The following is a 25,756-nucleotide window of genomic DNA, read 5'->3' on the forward strand; positions in this document are numbered from 1 at the left end:
GGTTTTTCCCTTTGTCTCAACTCAGCCAGAATCATTGCTTGGGTTCTAGCACCATGATCATACTACTACTACTATCATTTCTATAGTGCTACTAGACATATGCAGCGCTATACCCTGAACATAAAAAGACAGTCCTTCTCGACAGCTTACAATCTAATTACGACAGACAAACTACTTGGGGATCTACTCTCTATTGTCCTAGACGTCTCCAACTATTCCTAGTCTGATGTTGAGGGCAGCAGTTCAGAGACCAGGAGTCATATTTCTGGGCTCCTTCCAGAACCCTGTATCATAGATTCTAACTTTGGCCACCAGGTGTCACCCTTAAAGACATGACTTCCCAACTTCCTGACCCAGAATATGGAAAGCCTGAACTAGAGAGATTCTTCATGGCATACAGCATTGTCTCTGAGGCATTATACTACTTTTTTTTTTTTGCTTTTCTCTGTGTTTTTTTAATTTTTTTTATTTTTTTTTATTCTTGCCCCTCTAGCCTCTTCTCTAGATTAGGGAGCAGTACAAGACTACAGTTGCTGTTGTCTTCTGGTTCAAACTTGCAGGTGGTGTAACCTTCTAGCCACTTGTTTCTGTGTTCTAAAGTAGTGATGACTTGTGAGCTAGATGCCAGTTTATTGATGCCCATGTGATATAGTGACTAGAATATTTTTGTTCTTGGAAATAAATCAGAAAAGCTGCTAATTCGGCAACCACAGTTTCATTCACGAACTAAGTTGTAATTTTAATGCAGGAAATTTTAGAGAAGCATTTTCACAAAAGTATTGCAGTTGCATAGGTTTCCTGCATGAGCAGTTTGATTTTTCAAATAAAGCATGCTAAATGAATATAGATAAAACATGTGTTTTTAGATAGTCAAAAGAGAAAATGAGATGCCCAAGTTGGGATGTTAAATTTCCGCTAATATTTCAGAAAAGGCTCTACCAGCGTAGAGCCTCTTCTAAAATTATATGCAGGAATGGACAATTATGCGCCCACTACAGGCGATGGGCGCATACATTTGTGTCTGTCTAAAATATCAATGGGACCAACATGGCAACGTATGTATGTCTGCATTTTAGAAATTTACACTACTGTTTTCCCAAACTGTCACAGAGCCTAATATCCTTTGCCGGCATTGCTTTTGGGGGAAGGAAGGGGAGGGGGGCATGACAAAATGGAGTAAGGGGTATTATCACCTAATCCCTCCGGTAGAATGCTGCACAAAACAAGTACTTTCACATAACTTGGATGACTCTGGGAGCATCTGGAAATCCCAGCGTTAACGTGCATGCCCCTTTCTGAAATGGAAAATACAAGTATGGTGCAATCCGCTTAAGTGCAAGGGTCTGGGACCAAAGAAATACATGCAGTTAACTGGAGCATGCACATAACCGTTGTGACCCAAAAAAGAAGCTTGACATCTGATAAACATATGTACAGTACTGTTTATTATACATACAGTATACAGTCTCCGTTAACTGACGTTAGGCTTACTTGAAGTAATCAGTCATAGTCCTCTGTACACTCTTGTGTCTGTGAGTTCCATAGACTATGTCTGCCAGATGGTAAAAACTGTCATAGCACTGACATCCAGTGGCTTCCAGATAGGCCTGCACAGTGTTGAGACTCTCCAGCGCTCTTGCAAAAGTGACAGGAGGTTGTTGAATTTCGTCAGCATGTACCTCGCTGCTCATTTCATCATCTGTTTCATCAGCCGTTGCCTGCGTGTAGGCACATATCTCCACATCAGTGCTGTCGTCAGCTGTTTGTAGATCGTAATCAACAGCTGCACAGTGATGAAACTCCTCTTCAGTAACACGGCTGGGATGTCAATAGCCTGTTCACATCTGACGCATTTGCAGCAGCTGCATCTGTTTCGTCCCTCTCCACATCCCTAACACAGCTTGCCCACTTGTAGCAGTTCACAATGGTTGCCTGTGTAACATGATTCCAGGCTTCTTTCTGCATATGTAGGGAATCCAACAGTGATAGATTACAAGCCAGTTCAACAGCACATTTATCCTTGCCAGTCTGGTCATCCATAATGCTCATCAAACGACGTAGCACAAGAGCCCGATAATGTTGTTTGAAATTGGCTATTATGCCCTGATTCATAGGTTGGACCAGAGAGGTAGTGTTTGGTGGCAGGAAGACCACCTTGACGTTAGACAGCCTGACTTCATCACTGTGTGCAGCACAATTATCACAAAGCAACAAAATGTGATGCTTTTGTGCCCGCATTCTAGTGTCTAACTTCTTTAGCCACTGCTTCCAAATTTCCTCAGTCATCCATGAATTTGTGTTAGCCTCGTATGACACAGGAAGTCGCTTAACATTCTTGAAGCAACGGGGCTGTTTGCTCTTTCCAATGATGAGGGGTTCCAACTTCTCACTCCCATCCATATTGCAGCAAAGGAGGATCATCAGTCGGTCCTTTGTTTTACTTCCTTTAGTTTTGGCTTGTTTGAATGCAAGTGTTCCATCAGGAATCGCTCGCCAGTAGAGACTGTTTTCGTCAGCATTGAAAATGTCACAAGGTGCAAACTCGTTCAAGATGGTAGGAAGAACTGAAACAACCGAATTTTCATCACCAAAGTCATCAGCGTCTTGTTTTTTCACCATGCTGTTTCTTGAATTTTATGTTGTTCCTCTCCTTCCATCTTTCCAACCATCCAACAGTGGCTTTGAATTCAGTTAGTCCAAGACTTTCAGCTAGCTGATTAGCTTTCTCCAAAAGCAGTGGACCATTGACAGGAAACTGTCTGCTCCTGATTTGAGAAAACCACTGAAGAAGAGCATCTTCTACCTCCTCAGCGTTTCCCGCCCGTTTTTGTTTCCGGTGTGGATTTTGTATTGTTTTGCCAGTCTTCCAGAAGCTGGTCTTTCTGCTTCAAGATATGTGAAATTTGACTGGGATTGACACCATATTCTTTAGCAATAGATGCTTGACTTTCTTTGTTTTCTAATTTTTTAAGAACTTCTATTCGTTCAGCCAGTGTTAGTCTTACAGTTGCGGGACGACTCCGGTGTACGCTCTAACAACATTCTTTTGCTTATTCTGCCTCTGACAGTTAACCAACGAGACGTCAAATTTACGGCCCCTTTGTCACATGCCAACTGGCTTCCATATTCCGTGCGCGCACTTATGCGGAGTCTTTCCTGCAGAGGAGTGGTCTTAAACCATGCATATAAGTGAATCTTGCACAGTGGTGCGCTAAACTGAAGTTTGTCCCCATAGAAATTGATGGCGCCAAAAACACGACCGAAGTACGGCATGCAGTTAAACAGAGCATGCGCTTATCTGACGTGCACTGTATATATTTGCCCAAAACAAACCCAGATCACAGCACCTTGCCATAAGCACCTATTTGGCAATTTGGACGTGTATAATCCAAGTTGTTAAATCTGGATTTAAACATGCAATCTGTGTTTAAATTCAGACTTTTCTGTACATCCAAATCATGAATAGGGCTTCTAAAAATAACTTCCTGTGGGGTTGGTTGGTTGGTTTGTTTGTTTGTTTGTTTTTGTTTTGTTGAAAAATGGCTCTCTTGTGTGCTCCAGAAAGAATCTTTATGCTGAGCTTTGCATTGAACAGAGTGGTGCTTCACTGCAGGGCTATTGCAAACAAGTTAACATAATTGTCTAATGTCCACCGTTACTTTCATGGACGGTAATTTCTATCCAAAACACTTATCACAAACTTGTAATTGAATTAGCTTCTATCCATAACTTGAGCTATTCTAATTTTTAGAGTTAGATATTGCTATAAAAGGCTCTGTTGGACTTCCTGTTATTTATATTTTAGTTTTCTGACAACGTTGTAATTTCTCATGAATATGCTTGTGAAATCCACAAAATATCAATTTTTCTCTTTATTTCCCCTCCTCTCCCCCCCCCCCCCCCCCCCCCTTTGTTGCCTGTTCTGCTTCGGGTGATGCCATTCTTTGTCTGGAACAACCACCAACTTTACAACACATATAATGCTGCTAAGATTCTTGTACTGAGTTTTCAAAAGAAGAAACACATGTCAAGAAGACAACATCCACAGACTGCTCTCAAATTTTCTCCTGCACATCGACCTCCCTGGATTGCTTGAGCGATTCCTGCTTTGTCCGAATTGACACATGCCCATTGGAAGAGAGCTGGTTCATTACTCCTCCTCCATGCTTCACTGCAGGTGGATTAACCACTCTAAAGGTGGAAACAAGTCCCATGGAGAATCTTCTTATTGAACATCCTAGCATGTCTGTGTATGCTGTTCACAATTCCTGCCAAAGCATACAGGAAAACAGCTGTAGTGAATTTTCTGGCCCAAGCCAAGTTGGGTAAGTCCTCAACATAGCACTGATTTTTCCAGGTGAAATTATAGGTGTTCAGTTTACTATAAAGTATGAGGGTTTGTTTATAATGATGACATTCCAGGACTGTGCAAATCAACTTGGGCTTAAACTACCACAAATTGAAACACTAAACAGTGACATAAATTACCAGCTTATATCTTCCTGTAGGTAATTTAATTTTATTCACAATCACATAAAATCCACTAGCAAATTCCTAAAATTTCATATACATACATAGTAACATAGTAGATGACAGCAGAAAAAGACCTGCACGGTCCATCCAGTCTGCCCAACAAGACAAACTCATATGTGCTAGTTTTTGTGTATATCTTACCTTGATTTGTAACTGTCATTTTCAGGGCACAGACCGTACAAGTCTGCCCAGCACTATCCCCACCTCCCAACCACCGGCTCTGGCACAGACCGTATAAGTCTGGCCAGCACTATCCCCGCCTCCCACCACCAGCTCTGCCACCCAATCTCGGCTAAGCTCCTATAACAAATTAAAAAGTTTAAAAAAAAAATGCCTGTGTCTCAATCTGTAACATATAAACAGCTGTTAATAAATGTCATCTGGGAGATGAAAGGAGGAGGGGAAAGGTTTAAATGACCAATTGAGCCATCTTTTGCATGCTGTCTCGCTTCCAAAAAGGATTGATTTGTAGTAAACACATTTTTATGGGTGTTTAGGATCCTGTTGCAGTCATGAACAAGTGATTAAGATGAGATTAATACTATCAAGACTTGATTATTGCAATCATTTGCAGTTCAGAATGCAGCTATCAGACGAACTTTTGGCTTATCCAAATTTTGAGTTGCTTAAAATCTTCTAAACTTCATTGTCTTCCTTTTTTTTTTTTTTTACTTTGTCTTTATTAACAGCAACACAAGATGACACCGTACAATACATAGCTAAACAGTACTTGATCCTTCGCGGCATACATCAGCCGTAATAGTATATAACATCACCATCCCCCTTTTTTAAGTATGTACAGCTTCATCTTGGATCGCCTTTTCCTTTATATAACAAACTCTCAAAACATTTGTAAACTATCATAATCTTACTGAAGATCCTTTCGTTTCTTCCCATTCTCTCAGTCCCTCCACTCATACTCACACTCATTCTTTCCCTTAAACCCCCCCTCCCCTTCCCCTGAACATCTGTGAGTTGCTTCTCATGTGTTTTTACCTCCTCCAGTAGTTTGTGCCAGTGAGATGCATATTGTCTATTAATTAGCTTTGGGGATCGTTTATAGGTTGAATACTCATACTGGGCTATTTCTGTTATGCGCGTCACCCAACCCAAATATGGGACATCTATTTCTGATATCCAGAATTGTAAAATGGTCTTTTTAACTGCTAGAACTGACACGTACAGAAATCTCCTCTGTGGATATGTCAACCCCTGCCTGATCACCTAATAGTAGTGCCGGGTATGACCACGCCACTGTTCTGTGCAACACTTTGTTGAGAGTCTCGAATACTTTGTTCCACAAGGTCATTTCGGGGCATTCCAAAAATGAGTGCACAAATGTTCCTCTCCCCGAATGACACCTCTGGCATTGATCTGTGTCCCACAAGTCCATCTCTTTCCCTTTCGTTCGTGTAATGTATGCTCTGTGAAGTAGTTTGTACTGAGTCTCTTGCCAATCTGCTGATTTAACCATATCATATAATGTGACATAAAGGAGATCAAATTGTGACTGTGAGTAGTGCGTACCCAGGTCTGAGTTCCATTTTGCGGTATTTCCTGATAGCCCTTCCTGTAGTACAGTCTTTTTCACCATTTTGTACCAGCTGGATAATCTATTCCCTGTTGATGGCATTCCTGACATCATTTCGTCTAGACCCCCATATTTCCATGTCTCCCCATACTGTGCCCGTTTGTGTTGCCAGTAATGTCTGACTTGCATGTATTGTAGCATTTGATTATTGGGGATCTGCCATTGCTCCTTGTGAGAACGACATAAAGGTGTCTTCCCCTCCACTGAGCATGTGGCCTATGGTGCTACATCCCTTCTTCGCCCACGTCTGAAATACTGACGGTCCCATGCCCGCCGGGAAATCCAGCAAGCCAACCATTTTCATGAAAGGGGAAACATATGGGCTACGTGCCTGTTTGGTTCGCCACCATCTCCAGGCCATGCGTAGTGGCCTAAGAAATGTGAATTGCCAGTTTAGCTTCGTCCCTGCTCCGGGTAGTGCATGTAATAAGTTTACAAATGTATACGGGGAACACCATCCCTCCCACCAAGCTGTCGGTGTAAACTTGATTGACCTATAATTCCTTCATATATTATGCGCATTAGTGCTGCTACATTGTATAATCTTAGATCCGGCAGATTGAGCCCCCCACCCTGTTCCTTGCTTTTAATCAATGTGTTATACGCTATGCGGGGTCTTTTTTGGCGCCATATAAATGAGCTCAAGGTAGATTTGAATAACCGCTCATCCTTTCGTTTGATCCATATGGGCATAGTTTGTAGTGGATATAATAACTTCGGGAGTAATATCATCTTAGCCAGAGCCACCCTACCAAAAAGAGACACTGGGAGATCCTTCCATCTAAGGCATGTTTGCTTTATTTTTTCTATTTGATCTAGTATGTTCTTTCTATACATCACCTCCCCATTCGTGCTTAAATATATCCCCAGATACCTCATTGGATGTTTGACCGGTGGTATGGGCAATTTTGCAAACTCTAAATGGTGTTGTTTGTTAGAAAGTGGAAGAAGCTCTGATTTGGTGCAGTTAACTCGCAGGCCTGATATAGCTCCAAATTCGTTAACTATGTGTAGGGCTTTTTCTAAGTGTGCGGGAGCATTTGCCAGGTATAACAGTATGTCGTCAGCAAACAGATTTAGTCGAATCTCTTTTCCTCCTACTTGTAGCCCCTGGATCTGTTTGCTTTGGCGTATCTTAATTGCTAGTGGTTCTATGGCCAGTAAGAATAATAAGGGTGACATAGGGCACCCCTGTCTTGTGCCCCTCTCAAGCGCAAATCGCTCTGTCAAGTTGTTGTTCACAAGTAGGCATGCTTGGGGCGCCGTGTACATTATCTGGATCCAATCGAAAAACCTGCCCTGTAGCCCATACTGCTCCATGGCCCAGAACAGGTATTGCCATGATATACTGTCGAATGCCTTTTCCATATCTAACCCTGCAATAGCCTCTTTCCCCCCTCTTCCACCATGGCTCTTGTAAGATTCATCGAGGCATATCTACCCGGTATGAAGCCCACTTGGTCTTCATGGATCATGCTCGGTAAGAAAGTATTCATTCTCTTTGCTAAGATATTGGCTAGTAGCTTTACATCCTGGTTGAGTAAAGATATGGGACGATATGACCCTACCTGCACTGGGTCTTTTCCAGGCTTGGGGAGTAGGATTATGTGCGCTAAATTTTGATGTAGCCCCCTTCTCTGCTGAGTCAAACTATTAAACATGTTAGCCAGTGGGATGGCCACGACATCCGACAGTATTTTGTAATACTCTGGCCCATACCCGTCCGGACCCGGAGCTTTTGTCAATTTGAGAGTCTTTATGCCCTGTCTGATTTCGTTTACTGTGATAGGCCTATTCAGACTGTGCACCTGGTCCTGAGTAAACTTGAGGAACTCTATATCTCCAAAAAAGGTATCCCTCTGTTTGGGATCAAGTTTCCTCTCCCCATACAGTGCACGATAATACTGGACAAACTGCTGTTGTATATGCTTCTCCCTTTTGTATTGACGCCCCTCATTATCCGTGATAGATGTTATGATCTGTCTCTTTTTGTATGGTCTCGCTAAGTTCGCCATTATCTTCCCAGCCTTGCTACCCCACCTGAATAATTTAAATCGTTGATAGTAAATATCCCTTTCGGCTCTACTTGTAAGCAGGTGATCAATTTGTGTGCGCAGCTCCCCTAGCCGGTCTTTTATTGACCTGTATCTACACGTCACATGCTGCCTTCTAAGGATCTGATATTCCTGTGATAGTTTAAGTAGGTCTGCCTCTAAACGTTTCTTTCTAGTTGCTGTGTAGGCTAAGATGTGCCCCCTCATTACTGTTTTCGACGCTTCCCACAAAGTGACAGCATCCACATCAGGTGTCTCATTATATGTCTGGTATTCTAACCACTTCTCCCTGACATATGTGCGAAATGCTGTGTCATTGTAAAGTGCTGGAGAAAACTTCCACACCTTCTCTACTCCCTCCGCTGTGTACATTAGGGACAAAGAAATTGCCGAGTGGTCCGATAGTACATTATCAAGTATGAGCACCTCTTTTGCTGTGGAGAATAAGGTGTGTGATATAAGAAAGTAGTCCAGCCTTGAATATGTGTTGTGTGGGTTGGAGTAAAAAGTATAGTCAGCATCATGAGGGTGTAACAAGCGCCACACGTCCACTGTGCTCAGTTGGTTTGTTACAAAGTTTACCCCTTTATTTTCCCATCCTCTATGTTTTGATTTAGCAGGTTTACAGTCAATAGTAGGGTCTGCGCATATGTTAAAGTCTCCTCCTATCACTAGTTGGTATTCTGACTGTGTGCTTAACTTAGTCACTACATCTGTGAAAAATTTATGGGAATATGTGTTGGGACCGTACACATTGCAAAGACCCAGATTTCTGCCCCACAATTCTCCTAGTACTATAATATATCTGCCTTCTTTGTCCGTTATAATTCTATGCATATGAAGAGGGATCTGTTTGTGGATTAGAATGGCCACACCTCTCTGTCTACTGTTAAAGGCCGAGCTCACAACTTCACCTACTCAGTCTCTCTTCAGCTTTGCATGTTCTGCGTTGGACATGTGGGTTTCTTGTAAATATGCTATATCCACCCTCTGCTTTTTTAGCCATGATAATATTTTGGATCGCTTAATTGGGGAGTGAATGCCATCCACATTAATAGAGATAAATTTCAAATTAACCATTATCTACTCCACCTAATGGCCCACACAGTTTAGTTAGGTCTTGAGCTCCGTGGGCTTCCCAGCTGAGCCCACCGAGCATTTCCTCTTTCCACTTCTTACCCCATGTCGCATTTACATACTCCCCTGAACTCAACAACATCTCTTCCCTCTTGCAACTCCCATCCCGCTCCCCCCCTACTAGTCCTCCCCTCTCTTTACATACCCATTCACTCATATCTTGCTTCCCCCCTCCCCCTGTTATTCCCTTCCCCCATGTTTGTTCTTCCCTCTAACGTCCTCCACCTCCCCAACTCACACAGCAAAATAAACATTACCCGCCCCGCTCCCTCTCAGCTTTGCAACCCACCCTTATTTCCAAGAGTAATAGAAAAACTCTCCCTCTCTCTTATTAAATTCTCTTTAGCCATATCTGATTAATGTCCAGTTCATGCAATCTGTTCATTTCCCTTCACCTTTCCGAGCTGCTCTCTGTTCATGCTCACCCTCAAGTTTCCATTCTCAGTGTCTATACATGGCGTCTCATCAGGTCCAGCATCTCTATTAATTGTTTAGCACGTGCAAAGGCTCAAATCCAACTGTGTCTCTTTAAGCATCCCTCTTCTTCGGTTCCTCCCGATTAATCCTGTCCAGGAACGCCTGTGCCTCTGCCACCTCCGAAATCGCCATGGTTTTCCCTTCATACCAGACTCTCAACTTGGCAGGAAAGGCAAGCGAAAATCTAATGCCTTTTTTATACAGCGATGTACGCTCTGCGTTATTGCGCTACATTCGTAGAATAGTCATTGAAGAGCAATATTTTCTGTCCCTTTATACTCCAGCGTTTCTTTCCGTGCTCGAAAGGCCTTCAGTATCGATTCTTTTCCCAGCCAGTTAACGTAATGTGCAATAGCTGTGCGCGGTCTTGCCTCTCCCTCTTTCCGCGCTCCGATCCGGTGTGCTCTATCACACTGCCAGGCACCCGGTCTCCCTTCTGTTCCCAGCTGCTGTGGAAGCCATGTACTAAAAAATTGATACAGCTCTTGCTCCTGGACAGCCTCTGGAAGGCCTATCACCCGCAAGTTGTTGCGGCGATTTCTGTTTTCCTGCTCATCTACACGCTCTCTTAGAGTTGCCGCTTCTTTCTGCAAGGCCACAATTTGGGACGCCATACTCTGCGATGCGTCTTCTTGCGCGGACACTCTCTGCTCCACTTCATCCAGTCGCTTCGCTTGCGTGTCAAATTTTTCATTGATCTCATCGACCGCCGATTGTATTTTATTTAATCTATCCTCCAGCGCTGTCGCTACTGTTCTGGATATTTCTCTGGCCCATTCTCCTGCCTCCGTTGCCGTCGAAGGCTGGGTTTCCCGCTCCTCCGCCATGTTTAGGAGTGTGGTTGGCTTCGCGGTTTTTCCTTTCAGGCCTCTCTGGCTCTTCGTGGGCATACCCTCGGTCCCTCCGCTGTTTCGTTCACTTTGCTGGATCCTGGCTACTTCCCAGTCACAGCGGGAGTCTACCAGCACTATTGGGGTGAGAACATGCTGAGTTATTGCTGGTATTTAGCTGAGTCTCGGCGGAGCTCCGTCTTCCTGCTGCTGGTCAGGTTGCAGGCATCACGTGACCTCCTAAACTTCATTGTCTTCCTGTAATGAATACAGTTTGTATGTTACAATTTTTAGAATTTTAAGCGGTGAAGCCCTTGTCTAAATGTTAGACCTAGTAATTCTATTGCGGGGGTCAACTACAAGATTCGAAACTTGGGATCCTGTTCGTTTGTTTTGTTTTTGCTAAGCTTTCCTCTTCCAGTCACTATCAGATGGCTGAGATGTGGAACCAGATTTCTTTTGCTTTAAGATTGTGGTCATTATCTTATTTAGAAAGAGTTTGAAAAACCATTCTTTTTTTGGTCTCTCATACTGACTAATGTACATAAAAACATAAGCGTTGCCATACTGGGATAGACCGAAGGTCCAACCCTAGTATTCTGCTTCCAACAGTGGCCAATCCAGGTTGCAAGTACCTGACAAGATCCCAGAACAGTAAAACAGATTTTATGGTGCTTATCCTAGAAATTAAGCAATGGAGTTTTCTGAGTAAATAATCCAAACCTTTTTTAAACACTGCTAAGCTAACTGCTTTTACTGCATTCTCTGACAACTAATTCCAGAGTTTTTACATGTTGAGTGAAGAAACATTTTCTCTGGTTTGTTTTAAATTTACTACTTAGTAACTTCATTGCGTGCTCCCTAGTCTTAGTATTTTTGGAAAGAGTAAACAAGGGATTTGCGTCTACTCGTTCCACTCCACTCAGTATTATGTACACCTCTATCATATCTCCCTTCAGCCGTCTCTTTACCAAGCTGAGGAGCCCTAGCTACTTCAGCCTTTCCTCATAGGGAAGGCGTCCCATCCCCTTTAGCATTTGTCTCCCTTCTCTGTACCTTTTCTAATTCCACTATATCTTTTTTTTGAGATGCGGTGACCAGAATTTCACACAGTATTTGGGGTGTGGCCTTACTATGGAGCGATACAAAGGCATTATAACCTTCTCATTTTTGTTTTCTATTCCTTTCCTAATAATTCCTAACATTCTGCTTGCTTTCGTAGATGCCACTGCACACTGAGCAAACTGTTTCAACATATCATCAATGATGACGCCTACATCCTTTTCCTGGGCGGTGATTCCTAATGTGGAACCTTGTATCATGTAGCTGTATTTTGGGTTCCTCTTTCCCACACATGTCACATTGCACTTGCTCATATCTTAAATGTGATCTGCTATTTGGATGCCCAATTTTGTAAGGTCCTCTTGCAATTTTTCACACTCCTTGTGATTTAACAACTTTGTGGCATCAGCAAGTTTAATTGCCTCGCTAATTATTCCCATCTCTAGATAATTTATAAATATGCTAAAAATCAGCAGTCCCAACACGGATCCCTGGGGAACCTTACTATCTACCGTTCTCCATTTAAGAGTACTGATCATTTAACCCTACTCTTGTTTTTCTATCTTCCAATCAGTTTTTAATGCACAATAGGACTTTGCATTTGTATCCCATGACTTTCTAATTTCCTCAGGAGTCTTTCATGAGGTACTTTGTCATATGCCTTTTGAAAATCCAGATGCACAATATTGACTGGCTCACCTTTAGCCACATATTTATTCACCCTTTCAAAGAAATATAGTAGATTGGTGAGGCAAGATTTCCCTTGCCTAAATCCATATTTGTCTCAATCCATGCTTTATGCGTATACTCTACTTTTGTTCTTTATTATAATCGCTACCATTTTGCCCGGCACCAATGTCGGGGGGTCACCGGTCTATAATTTCCCGAATTACCTCTGGAACCCTTTTTAAACATTGGTGTTACATTGGCCACTCTCCAATCTTCTGGTACCATTCTCGATGTTTTTTGTTTTGTTTTTTTAAATAAAACATTTGCCTTTATTATAAAACAACAGGAAATACACAGGCAGGATGGCAACTTGAGGAAAAACAACCAGGCACAAGCAATAAGGGCAACCCCCCATATATACAGTCAAAAAAGGTGGAAATTGCCCCCGAAGGGCAAAGAATTAACAAGTCTGAGCAATCCTCTGATGTCGATACGGATGCTAAATCTGATGGAAATGGTGTCGTCCTTGAGAGCGGTTAACTGAGCCATCAAGAACAAAAAGTCCAACTTGACCAAGAGTTGGTCCCTAGAAGGAAGGTCTGGTTGGTGCCAAGCTACAGCCAAGCAGTTACGAGCAGTGATAACCACTAAGGACATTAGGTGGGCAGCATCAGCATCTGGGAACGGCAGATGCAGATTCAAAAGAAAGGCGTGGACACTTATAATGGGCACCAACACAACAAGCGAGCCACCATCTCCCAAAATCAATGGGCCTTGATGCAGTCCCACCAGATATGAGCAAAGGTTTCCGCAGTATCCATTGCCTACCCCAAAGATGCACTTAAGCCAGTCCAGGTTAAAATACTATTGAAATAGCATCTTGTAACCATGTTCTACATAGTTCGAAGCAATTGTGACTTAAGTTCACATAAAGTGACTCCCACTGCATGGCCTCTAAAGTGGAACCCAGCAGGACTTCTCAACACTGCTCATAGAATATAACAGGCAGGCAGCTGTAGAATAGGGCCTAGTTGAGGTGGGAAATAAGACCCACCCCCACACCAGACTGAAAGATTTTTGAGAGCCTGGTCATCTAAGGATTGCTAACTAGAAAGGCCATGAGACCCGGCCAAAGGTTTTCTCCGCATCCACTGCCAGCAAAATCACCAGAGAAGGCCCCCAACCAGCCACCCAAACCAGGTCTAGCACCCCCCCAGACATTTTCACTCGGCTGTCTGCTAGCAATAAAAACCAGATTGATCACCTGAATGAGGTCCGGCAAAAATCGCTGAAGGCGGGCAGCAAGAATCCGCATCAAAACCTTATAATCAACTCCCAGCAGAGAAATAGGCCTATATGAGATACAATAGAATGGGTATTTCCCCAGTTTCAAGATCAACGTGACCCGTGACCCATACCCCACCCCCCCCCCCCCACCCCCGGCCATCCCCACCCTGCATCATTAAGCACAAAAAATTCTTTAACATCTGTCTCCGGCCTCCAATGCCCTCAGTATCTGTGAATCCAAGAGCAACTGATTGCACATTCTCCGAAACTGATGACCCCCAAACCCCAAGGCAGGAACCAAACTGAGGACAACCGGGACATGGTCATACCAGATGTGGGGCTCAATCTGCACATCCAAAACAAAAGAGCAATGACCTAGCTCAAGTAGCTAAAGGTCTATCTGGGAGTAAGAGCTGTAAAGCGCTGAGTTAAAAAAACAAAAAAAAATGGTCCCTCTCACCCGGATGAAACGAACGCCCACACATCCTCCAGCCCAAGTCAACCCATCAGCTTGTGCAGGTGAGCCCAATCTAGAGAGTTGCACGGGGACAGAAATCTTGCCCATCCCCGCAAAAATTTAATCTATCCCAACCCGTCCCCGCAAGAATTTAATGGTACATAAAAGAAAATTCTGCTCAGCTCCCTCAGTCTCTCTCTGGATTTGAGCCACATCACTGTAGGCAAGGAAGGAATGGAAGCTGAAACTTAGAACATTCTGGTGTGCACATGTAAGATTTGTCTCTGATTTTGGCACTGTATGCTGAGAGGTCACCACATGCACGCGCCAGTAGGTCAGGTGACATCCGATGCTCTTGCCTGTGTCAGAGCTGAGGTCTGCGCATCAGCCCAAGAGCAAAGAGGATTAATTGTAACATAGTAAGTGACAGCAAATAAAGACCTGAATGGTCCATCCAGTCTGCCCAATAGTCACACATTATCAATCCATGATTAAATCAACGAGTGTGATATTATATACTTTTCTTCCGTGTTTCTGGAACATAGACCATAGAAGTCTATCTGGCCCTATCCTTATGTTCAAATTGCTGGAGTTCTCGCTGAAGCCCACTCCAGTCTATTCATCTTCTCATTTGTGGGATACAGACCGCAAAAATCTGTCCAGCACTGTCCTTATGTTCCAGCTACTGAAGTTGCTGTCTAAGCCCTTTCTAGCCCATCCTAAACCAGACTGCCATATATTAGACACAGACCATACAAGTTGTATCGGTCCTAGTTAATCACAGCCAGAGTCACCACCTAAGCGTCACTTGACACATCCACACACATGCAGCCATTTAAGGTTAGGATTTTTATAACTTCCATTTTCTAATTAGAGATCCTCTGTGTTCAACCAAGCCTTTTTGAATTCCTTCATCATTTGTGTCTCTACCACCTCCTTAACGGAAGACTTTACACATTTGTGCTGTTAAAGCAAGGAGGAAGAGGAGGAGGAGGAGGAGACAGCATTCAAGGTACTCGGTAGATGAGAGGCTGATGCAGTGCAGCTTATACTTCCACGGGAACCCCGCAGAACTGCTTCCATCCCCGCGGGAACCCCGCAGGACCTGCTTCCGTCCCTGCGGGAATCCCACGGGTTCTGCGGGATTCCCGCGAACCCCGTCCCCGTGCAGCTCTCTAGCCCAATCCTGCTTAGCAAAATGAATCTGTGCAGTGGAATTATCCCATCAGGGATCACAGGTACGATTAGTCCCCCACCTACCACAGATATCTTCAGAAAAGTCTAAAATTTTCTGCCCCACCTACCACAGATATCTTCAGAAAAGTCTAAAATCTTCTGCTCCAGATGCTCAAAGAAAAAGCCTTGATTAGAATTGGAGGCATAAAGATTGACCAAGGTATAAAGCCGACCTTGCAGCTCCCCTTTCACAAATAAATGACACCTGTTGGGACCGCATTAGGTATCATGGACCGCAGAACTAACTGCTTAATGAATCAAAATCGCTACGCCCTCTCCTCCCTTTTTTTTTTTTGCACTGGGCGTTAGTAGCTTGGGAGATAAAAGGGTAGTGCTGATGTACCAACAACTTTCATACAGGGACTGGAGATGAGTCTTTTTGAACAAACCCCACAGAGATACTGAAGCGAAGGGCCTCCTTTTAAAGAAAAAAAAATGCTTTCGTTTCTGGGGTGAATTTAAACCATTAACATTAAACGTTTACAACTGGAAGTCCCCCATCAGACAGAGATCACACAAATAAACATACTCCCATAGCAGCTACAATCCATTCACATGGTGCACCTACCAAACACCCTAAGAACCACACAAAAGCCAAAGGCTCCACTCATGCATACCCGTCCCACCTCCACTATCAAAATGCCCCAGCCCACCCTCGCTCGCACAATGGAGGACCCATCATTCCAATGGAAGGCCCACCAGACAGAGGAAGAGCAAATACCCAAAACAGGCATAGAAGCTATTCACACTTTGCCAAGCAGAAGTTTCCTAAAGAACAAAAGAAAATTTACTTATAAGAAGTCCAAAGTATCCCAGAGCAAACAGTCCACTAACAGAGAGAAGTAGAAAAGTACCACAAGTTCATACCGCCAGTGGTAGGAGAGTCATCCAGGCTTCCCAGATCTTGAGACCCACTTCCAGCTTGGGCCCCGAATGGAGCACTTAGGCTGCAGCGAGAGATTTACCGGCTTCTTGTTTCTAATATGCCTAAGTTTTTTTTGGTTTGTTTTTGTTTTTTTTTGTTTTTTACTAGGAGGCAAAAAAAAACAACAACCCTAGTCCACTAAAAACAAAATGACTGTTAACCATATAAAAGGTTAGTATTTTTCAGGAGGTTCATGTGAAAACACAAGTGGTGTATTTCTTCAAAAACGTATTTCAAAAAACATGTGAATGCAGTACCATAAAGGGCCATCATTCTGGTTTCATGGTGCAAGAGATTTTCCTGAGTTGAGCATCAGCTTGAAGCACATTGCTATTAGGTTATAGGACCTCAATAGTGCATGTGATTCCTGTGACAAGCTCGGAATGAGAGAACCCAATGGATCTTGGCAGTATTAGTCTGTCCTGGTGGATAGACTAGTGTTTTGTTAAAAGCCATTTCTTTTTTCCAAACACATCCTGGGATCCCGTATAAATGGGTTTTCACATTTAGGGATATCTGGTCTACCCAGAAGAAACTTAATCATATATAACATGTTCTTGGCATTAAGGGCTGCATGGAACGCCCTAAACAAACATTTGTGGGACCTTACCGTAGACCAGCATCTACTTTTTTTCTCAACCTTCCTTCCTCTCTCCCCCGATAGATGGTCATTTGCTTTCCTTGTCCCTTCTTTTCTCCACTAGGATTTTTGTTCATGGCCTCCCCCTCCCCCCTATTCACCTTCAGAGTTAGTGTAGGGAGAACTACAAAACTATGTATGACAGTAGCGGGAGATTGTGAATGGGATCTTTGAAAGCACATGCTTTGAATGGCATGGCCTAGAGGTTAGAATAGGCTTTTGGTTAGAAACCAGAGATGCCAAGGATAGACCACCCCAACGTGTTCAAAATTGTCAAAAAGGCTTCACAAATGCAAGAGACAGAAAATACTAGTTTGTCTCTAAAATAATATGGTCAGAGTGGAGGCAGTATTAAACATACGTTTTGGCTGGAGGGAGGGGAAGCTAGCAAACTGCAGCAGCCCTCTTACCCTTATCACTGTCCCATTACTTTCCTTTTTCACAGTGTTTCACTCTTTCATTGCCGCTTCTCCCATAGAAATGCTTTGGGCCCCCATTCTTTTAGGGGGGGGGGCTTATATTTTTTGAATTCCTGCTTTGATCTGTCTCCCTTTCCAACTCTTGTCCCCCCCCCATGACAAACTTGGACCATCTGAGTTTTCATAGTTGTTTTGCCCCCCCCCCCCCCCCCCCCCCCCCCACATAGGAGTACATGTTTGATACGTAGGTTGGAAAGAATAAAAATGGTGGTTTGCTAATAGGCCCTGTGTATGTGTTTTTCTCCACATACATCCCCCCCTCCATGTTTAATGCAACCTATATCTAGAGAGTACCAAATGTGAGGACTTTGATTTTGTCTGAGTGTCACATGTATGATTATCTCCCAGTTGGTGAGATGTCATATGTGTGTGCCCGACACAAAGAGCTTCTAGCTCTCAGGGAACGTGTCCGTTCTCTTGAGGCTAGAGTGGCAGACTTGCTGGAGCTGAGGGAGACAGAGAGGTACATAGAGGAGACCTACAGGGATGTTGTAGAGAAGTCCCACCTCCAGTCTGGTAGCCCTTGTGCTACCTTGGAGGAGGGAGGTCTCCTAGAAGGAGAGCATCACCCTGGTGAAGTAGGAAGTACTCCTGTAGCCAGGACCTGCCCACCAGGGGATGTACTATCCTCTCGCACCAAGGATATGTCTCCAAATGCTGACCTGGAGGGAAGGGTTAGGACAGCTGTTGTGGTTGGTGATTCGATCATTAGGCATATAGATAGCTGGGTGGCTGGTGGACATGAGGATCGCCTGGTGACTTGCCTGCCTGATGCGAAGGTGGCGGACCTCACGCGTCACCTAGATAGGATTTTAGATAGTGCTGGGGAGGAGCTAGCTGTCTTGGTACATGTGGGTACCAATGACATAGGAAAATGTGGGAGAGGTTCAGTTAGCCAAATTTAGGCTCTTAGGTAGAAAGCTCAAATCTAGATCCTCTAGGGCTTTACCACGCGCAGGGCCCAAGAGACAGGCAGAGCTCCGGAGTCTTAATGTGTGGATGAGACGATGGTGCAGGGAGGAGGGTTTTAGATTTGTTAGGAACTGGGCAACATTCTGGGGAAGGGGGAGCCTATTCCGAAAGGCTGCTGGCATCGGCATTTAAAAAGGAGATAGAGCAGCTTTTAAACTAGAAATGGGGGGAAGGCTGACAGTTGCTCAAAAGCGCATGGTTCGGGATAAGGTATCTTTCAAAGATATCACCAAGACAGGGTATCCTGATAGTGAGGTTGCAAAAGAGACCGTAGTAGATCAGGTGTCCCTAAATAAAAATCGGACAAAAGATTGCAAATTAGTACTGTCAAGTACTAAGCATGATGTAAATAGGAGCAACAAACACAGTTTGAAATGTCTATATGCGAATGCCAGGAGCCTAAGAAATAAGATGGGTGAGTTAGAATATATTGCACTAAATGAAAAATTAGATATAATAGGCATCTCTGAGACCTGGTGCAAGAAAGCTAACCAGTGGGACACTGTCATACCAGGGTACAAATTATATCGTAGTGATAGGGTGGATCGAATTGGTGGAGCGGTAGCATTGTATATTAACGAGAGCCTTGAATCAAATTGAAAATTCTGCAGGAAACAAAAACACTTATTGGAATCACTGTGGATTGAAATTCCATGTGTAAAGGGGAAAAGGATAATGATAGGAGTGTACTACCATCCGCCTGGCCAGGATGAACAAACGTATGCAGAAATGTTAAAGGAAATTAGGGACGCAAACAAACTGGGCAACACAATGATAATGGGTGATTTCAATTACCCTGATATTGACTGGGTAAATGTAACATCGGAACATACTAAGGAGGTAAAATTCCTCGCTGAAATCAAGGACAGCTTTATAGAGCAGCTGATACAGGAACCGACGAGAGAAGGAAAAATTCTAGACCTAGTCCTTAGTGGAGCGCATGATCTGCTGCGGCTAGACCTAGTCCTTAGTGGAGCGCATGATCTGCTGCGAGAGGTAATGGTGCTGGGGCCGCTTGATAACAGTGATCATAATATAATCGGATTTGATATTAGCTTTGAAGTAAGCATACATAGAAAATCAAATACGTTAGCGTTTAACTTTAAAAAAAAAAAAAGAGACTATGATAAAATGAGAAGAACGGTGAAAAGAAAACTTAGAGGAGTGACTGCGAGGGTCAAAAATTTACATCAGGCATGGATGCTGTTCAAAAACACCATCCTGGAAGCCCAGGCCAAATAAAGGAGGACGGAAGACCAAACGACAGCCGGCGTGGTTAAATAGGTGAAGGAAGCTATTAGAGCTAAAAGAAAATCCTTCAGAAAATGGAAGAAGGAACCGACTGAAAATAATAAAAGGCATAAGGAATGTCAAGTCAAATGCAAAGCGCTGATAAGGAAAGCTAAGAGGGACTTAAAAAAAAAAGATTGCGTTGGAGGCAAAAACACATAGTAAAAATGTTTTTTAGTTATATTAAAAGCAGGAAGCCGGCAAAAGAATCAGTTGGACCGCTAGATGACTGAGGAGTAAAAGGGGTGATCAGGGAAGACAAAGCCGTAGCGGAGAGATTAAATGAATTCTTTGCTTCGGTCTTCACCAAGGAAGATTTGGGTGGGATACCGGTGCCAGAAATGGTATTCGAAGCTGACGAGTCGGAGAAACTTAATGAATTCTCTGTAAACCTGGAGGATTTAATGGGGCAGTTCTACAAACTGAAGAGTAGCAAATCTCCTGGACCGGATGGTCTTCATCCCAGAGTACTGATAGAACTCAAAAATGAGCTTGCAAAGCTATTGTTAGAAATATGTAATTTATCCTTAAAATCAAGCGTGGTACCGGAAGATTGGAGGGTGGCCAATGTAACGCCGATTTTTTTTTTTTTTAAAGGTTCCAGAGGAGATCCGGGAAATTTATAGACCGGTGAGTCTGACGTCTGTGCCGGGCAAAATGGTAGAGACTATTAAGAACAAAATTACAGAGCATATTCAAAAGCATGGATTAATGAGACAAAGTCAACATGGATTTAGTGAAGGGAAATCTTGCCTCACCAATCTACTACATTTCTTTGAAGTGGTGAACAAACATGTGGATAAAGGGGAGCCGGTTGATATTGTGTATCTGGATTTTCAGAAGGCTTTTGACAGAGTACCTCATGAAAGACTCCAGAGGAAAATGGAGAGTTATAGGATAGGAGGTAGTGTTCTATTGTGGATTAAAAACTGGTTAAAAGATAGAAAACAGAGAGTAGGGTTAAATGGTCAGTATTCTCAATGGAGAAAGGGTAGTTAGTGGGTTTCCCCAGGGCTCTGTGCTGGGACCACTGCTTTTTAACATATTTATAAATGACCTAGAGATGGGAGTAACTAGTGAGGTAATTAAATTTCCTGATGACACAAAGTTATTCAAAGTCATTAAATTGCGGGAGGATTGTGAAAAATTACAAGCAGACCTTACGAGACTGGGAGACTGGGTGTCTAAATGGCAGATGATGTTTAATGTGAGCAAGTGCAAGTGATGCATGTGGGAAAGAGGAACCCGAATTATGGCTATGTCATACAAGGTTCCACGTTAGGAGTCACGGACCAAGAAAGGGATCTAGGTGTCGTCGTTGATGATACGTTGAAACCTTCTGCTCAGTGTGCTGCTGCGGCTAAGAAAGCAAATAGAATGTTAGGTATTATTAGGAAAGGAATGGAAAACAAAAATGAGGATGTTGTAATGCTTTTGTATCGCTCCATGGTGCGACCGCACCTCGAATATTGTATTCAATTCTGGTCGCTGCCTCTCAAAAAAGATATAGTGGAATTAGAAAAGGTGCAGAGAAGGGCGATGAAAATGACAAAGGGGATGGGACGACTTCCCTATGAGGAAAGGCTAAAGCGGCTAGAGCTCTTCAGCTTGGAGAAAAGGCAGCTGAGGGGAGATATGATAGAGGTCTATAAAATAATGAGTGGAGTTGAACGGGTAGATGTGAGGCGTCTGTTCACGCTTTCCAAAAATACTAGGACTAGGGAGCATGCGTTTAAGCTACAATGTAGTAAATTTAAAACGAATCGGAGAAACCTTTTCGTCACTCAACGTGTAATTAAACTCTGGAATTCATTGCCAGAGACTGTGGTAAAGGCGGTTAACTTAGCGGAGTTTTAAAAACAGTTGGACGGCTTCCTAAAGGAAAAGTCCATAGACCGTTATTAAATGGACTTGGGGAAAATCCACTATTTCTGGGATAAGCAGCATAAAATGTTTTGTACGTTTTTGGGATCTTGCCAGGCAGTAGCGTAGCTACGTGGGGCCTGAGGGGGCCGGGGCCCCCGCAGATTCACCCCAGGACCCCCTCCCGGCGAACCCGCCCCCGCCACCGCCTACCTTTACTTTTGCTGGCGGGGGATCCCAGTCCCTGCCAGCCAACGTCTTCTCAGTCCTTCCTGCTCTTCAATGTGTTTGCTGACGTCCTGCACGTAATTGTACGTGCAGGACGTCAGACTCAGAGAACAGTTCTGTTCTCTGAGTCTGACGTCCTGCACGTACAACGTGCAGGACGTCAGCAAACACATTGAAGAGCAGGAAGGACTGAGAAGAAGACGTCGGCTGGCGGGGAGTGGGAACCCCCGCCAGCAAAAGTAAAGGTAGGCTGCAGCGGCGGCGGGTTCGTGGCGGGAGGGGGGGCGGCAATGTCGGCGGTGGGGGGGGCGGCGCCGGGGAGGGCTAAAATGTGCTTCCTCCCCCCGGGCTCTGGACCCCTCACCCACGGAAGGCTGGCTACGCCCCTGTTGCCAGGTATCTGTGACCTGGATTGGCCACTGTTGGAAACAGGATGCTGGGCTTGATGGACCCTTGGTCTTTCCCAGTATGGCAATACTTATGTACTAATATTATGCCTCTGTAATAAACCATGATGTGACTAGACCTGGAGGAGTGTGCAATTCTGGTTTATAGTTTATTAAAACTTACTATACCGCCCAAACTGACTTGCAGACCGGGGTGGTTTATAATCTAAAGTAACATTAAAACAAGAAAATTGAAAGGAACTACAATGTACTGATACGACAGGTTCAGGTATTTAACAGTAAGACCAGTAACTTGGTACAAACAAAAGGATAGAGGGATAAGAGAGTAGGGGCTAAGCAATCAGAGATTTTGCAGGGAAATAGAAACACATTTCAACAGATAGCAGAATTGGGAAAAGGTATAGGGAAGGGGAGGACTTCACCTTGGAGATGGATGATAGTGGATCTGGAGCAGAGCTATAAAATCCATTAACAGGCTAGAAAGGGTAAATAGGGAAAGATTGTTTGTACTTTCAAGTAGTACAAAGGCTAGAAGACATTCCATGAAATTAATAGCACATTTAAAAACGAGCATATTTAGCAATGTTACACACCTTTCCATTAATTACCCATGCAGACCTAGGAAAGTTCCTGCTGTTCCCTACATATGAGCCTGAGGAGTAGTTCCATTCCTTATTGATCCTGCCAGGTACTTGGGATTGGCATTGGCTTCTGTCAGACAGGATGCTTTGGTCTGACCCAGTTTATGTTCTTATAAAATAGGAAGCATACAGTTGTTGAGCATTTTAATGGAATACAGATAAATTGGAAGTCCATTATTTTTTTGAGTGAATAAACATCAAATTCTAATTGTGTACTTTTTGCTAGAAAATTCATAACACCTTTTGGCATGGAAGGGCTTAGATTTTGTTTTAAGAATTGTCAAGACTTAAATTATATTAATAAAGTTCACTTTTTTTTTTCTTTGTAGAACAGATGCGCAGAATGAAATGGGCCGACATATTAGTTGCTATGTTGCTGCTCTTGCTGCTCATGCAACGTTTCTGGAGCAAACAAAACACTTTCGGCATCCCCAGTGGATAAAGGAGCACAGTGATAAGCACTGCATAACCAGAAACAGCCTTCGTCGCCAAAATCTTGCCAGGGATTGCCACTCAAGGCATATTAAGCACAATGGCTTCCTTGTTCACCAGCCTTGTCAGCGTCAGTTCAACTATTGAAGGGCTTTGAGGTTTTCATGTGGATTATTAGAGTAGGCTGCCCTTGTTTTTTGTCTGTCGTAGATTTATGAAGGTATAGTCTTACTCTTAAGATTTTTTTTTATTAAGTTTTTGCTTTTTTTGTTTTTTAAACGTAATCATGAGAGCAGTGTTCTGACACTAAGTTTGAAAAAATTTAAATATTGTATCACAAAATGCCTTGCTGAAGATTTAAGGACTTTTCAAAAATGTTTTTTATAAATTTAAAAATTATATATATATCAGAAGTACAAGTGTTTGTCTCTTTTAGATCTGTTAATGAGTGGGTGAGTTTAAGTTTGGAAGTCTGTCTGAAAATTGGAGCAGATATGCTTAGTTAAAATTTTATTCCATAGTTACTCAAACCATTAGATGAAAAAGGTTTTGCAATTCTCAGGGTCAATGCAATTCAGCGGAACACTTTGGCAGTACTTGAGAACTTTTGTATGTGTACATATTACACATCAACAAATTTTAAAATATTGAGTTGATGGTAGCTGTTATGGATGAGTTACTGAACTTTGTAAAGTAGGAATTTTGTGGAGAGATGGTTGTTTTGATACTTTGTTTTTTTTGTAATATTGAAATATTCTTGTTTTTATGTATGTGTAATTGGCATGTTAAAATCACTATACAGATACTTCTTCTGTTGTGTTACTGTATGTAAAACTGGGATCTCAAGGGGCCAGAACACGTTTTGGTCATTACTTGCACACAAATGGAAATGTTGACCTTTTGAATTATTATTCAGAACGTAATTCTAATTATCTAGTTTTTTGTTTTGTTTTGTTTTTTTTGTTTTTTTTTTAATTCTCAGTTGGGGATATGTCACAGGGATCAGGAACTGCATTGTAACAAAAACTGACTAGCTCCACCTGTCAGTAAAAGTTCTAAAGCATTAGTTCTCAGCCACCCTGTCACTCTCTGTTTCCTTAATAGTGCCTTTTTAACCCTTGGGAATTGGGGGGGGGGGTAGATTCAAGAGGGAGCCTTAGAAGAAAAGAAGGGAGGGTACAATCCTACATTTTATTGAGGACAGTAAATAGAACCTGGTCTGTATAAATTACTTCCAGGGTTGGAGTAGAATTTTCCCACATCCCACCCCAAACACCAGCTGAACCTTGTTTTACCTTAGTAAACAGGAACTAATAGCAATAGTAAATGTTTAGCTTCTTACACTATGTATTAAATGCTAGTACGTTGGTCTTCCAGGGAAAGAGTGAATACTAAGATGAGTCGCTTCTGTCCCCAAGCATCTTACCTAAAATGAGGTTGGGTACAGGCATAAAATCTGACACGGTAGAACTGAACTAGAAAATATTTGCTTTAAATACTACAAATGTGGAGAAGGTTGGATTTTCTTTCTTCTTTTTTTTAATATAAAGATGGCTGTATAGTAATCCAGTTCCAAAGGACAATAGGCAGGTGTAGAGTAAATACACATCTACCATAATACCATGTTTTGTTTTGTTTTTAACGGATTCTGAACACATTCTTTGTGGCTGCAGGTATAACGAGTTTGTGTATGAACAATCTCACTGATAGTATAACATCACCACATAACACATTGCTGACTGCGTTAGAAAGCAAACAGTAAACTCGGAGCACAGGAGCTATTTACTATATTTACTTCCCTCTCTTTCCCCCCCCCCCCCCCCCCCCCCACCTCACTTGAAAACAATCTACTTTCTAAAAACAATTTTAAGACCTTCTAAATGCTGCTACTGCAGTTATTACATAGAAACATTGATGGTAAAGACCAAATGGCCTATCCAGTCTGCCCATCTACTTCATCCACTTTCTTCTCCTTAAGAGATCCATTGAATTCAGATGTTTTTTTTTTTGTCTCTACCACCTCCTTTAAAAAATCTTTCCTTAGATTGCTCCTGAGCCTACAACCTTTTCACGTCTTCCTATGCTCTTTCTCATTCCAGAGTTTTCTTTCAATTGAAATACTTCCTCCTGTACACTAATGCCACAGAGTATGCCTGTTGAGGTCTGTCTTTATATGCTTTATGACTGAGACCACTGACCAGTTGTGTAGCTGTCTTCTGGACCGACTCCATCCTGTTTATATCTTTTTGAAGGTACAGTCTCCAGAGTTCCACACGTCTTTCTAAGTGGGGCCTCACCAGGGACTTGTACAAGGGCACTATCACCTCTCTTTCCTGCTGATCATTCGTTTCCCTATACTCCTTAGCATTTTTATAGCTTAAGTGGTTGCCTTTTCTACCTGTTTTGACCTCCTCAAGATATTCTGATATGATCACCCCCCCTCCCCCAGAGTCCTGTTCATCTTTTGTACGCAGAAGTACTTTACCGCCTATACTATACTGCTTGCTTGGATTTTTTTGCAGGCCAAGTGCATGACCATCTTTAAG

At 42.9% G+C, this 25,756-nt stretch overlaps 1 protein-coding gene across 6 annotated transcripts in view; it reads left to right on the forward strand.

The window, feature by feature from the left end:
- The window catches only part of TP53INP1 (tumor protein p53 inducible nuclear protein 1), a 49,261-nt gene extending 24,034 nt beyond the window's left edge, over positions 1–25,227 (forward strand). For 5 of the 6 annotated variants that reach the window (XM_030216782.1, XM_030216769.1, XM_030216776.1 and 2 more), the window contains exons 3-5: positions 3,992–4,325; positions 20,237–20,269; positions 23,108–25,227. In XM_030216782.1, the coding sequence (XP_030072642.1) occupies positions 3,992–4,325; positions 20,237–20,269; positions 23,108–23,357 (617 nt within the window). In that variant the 3' untranslated portion in view covers positions 23,358–25,227. The remainder of the gene's footprint in view (positions 1–3,991; positions 4,326–20,236; positions 20,270–23,107) is intronic. The other variant, XM_030216809.1, reaches the window with a different exon arrangement.
- Positions 25,228–25,756: the final 529 nt, after the last annotated feature.

The sequence above is a fragment of the Microcaecilia unicolor genome, chromosome 1 (assembly GCF_901765095.1).
Source record: "Microcaecilia unicolor chromosome 1, aMicUni1.1, whole genome shotgun sequence".
Taxonomy (NCBI): domain Eukaryota; kingdom Metazoa; phylum Chordata; class Amphibia; order Gymnophiona; family Siphonopidae; genus Microcaecilia; species Microcaecilia unicolor.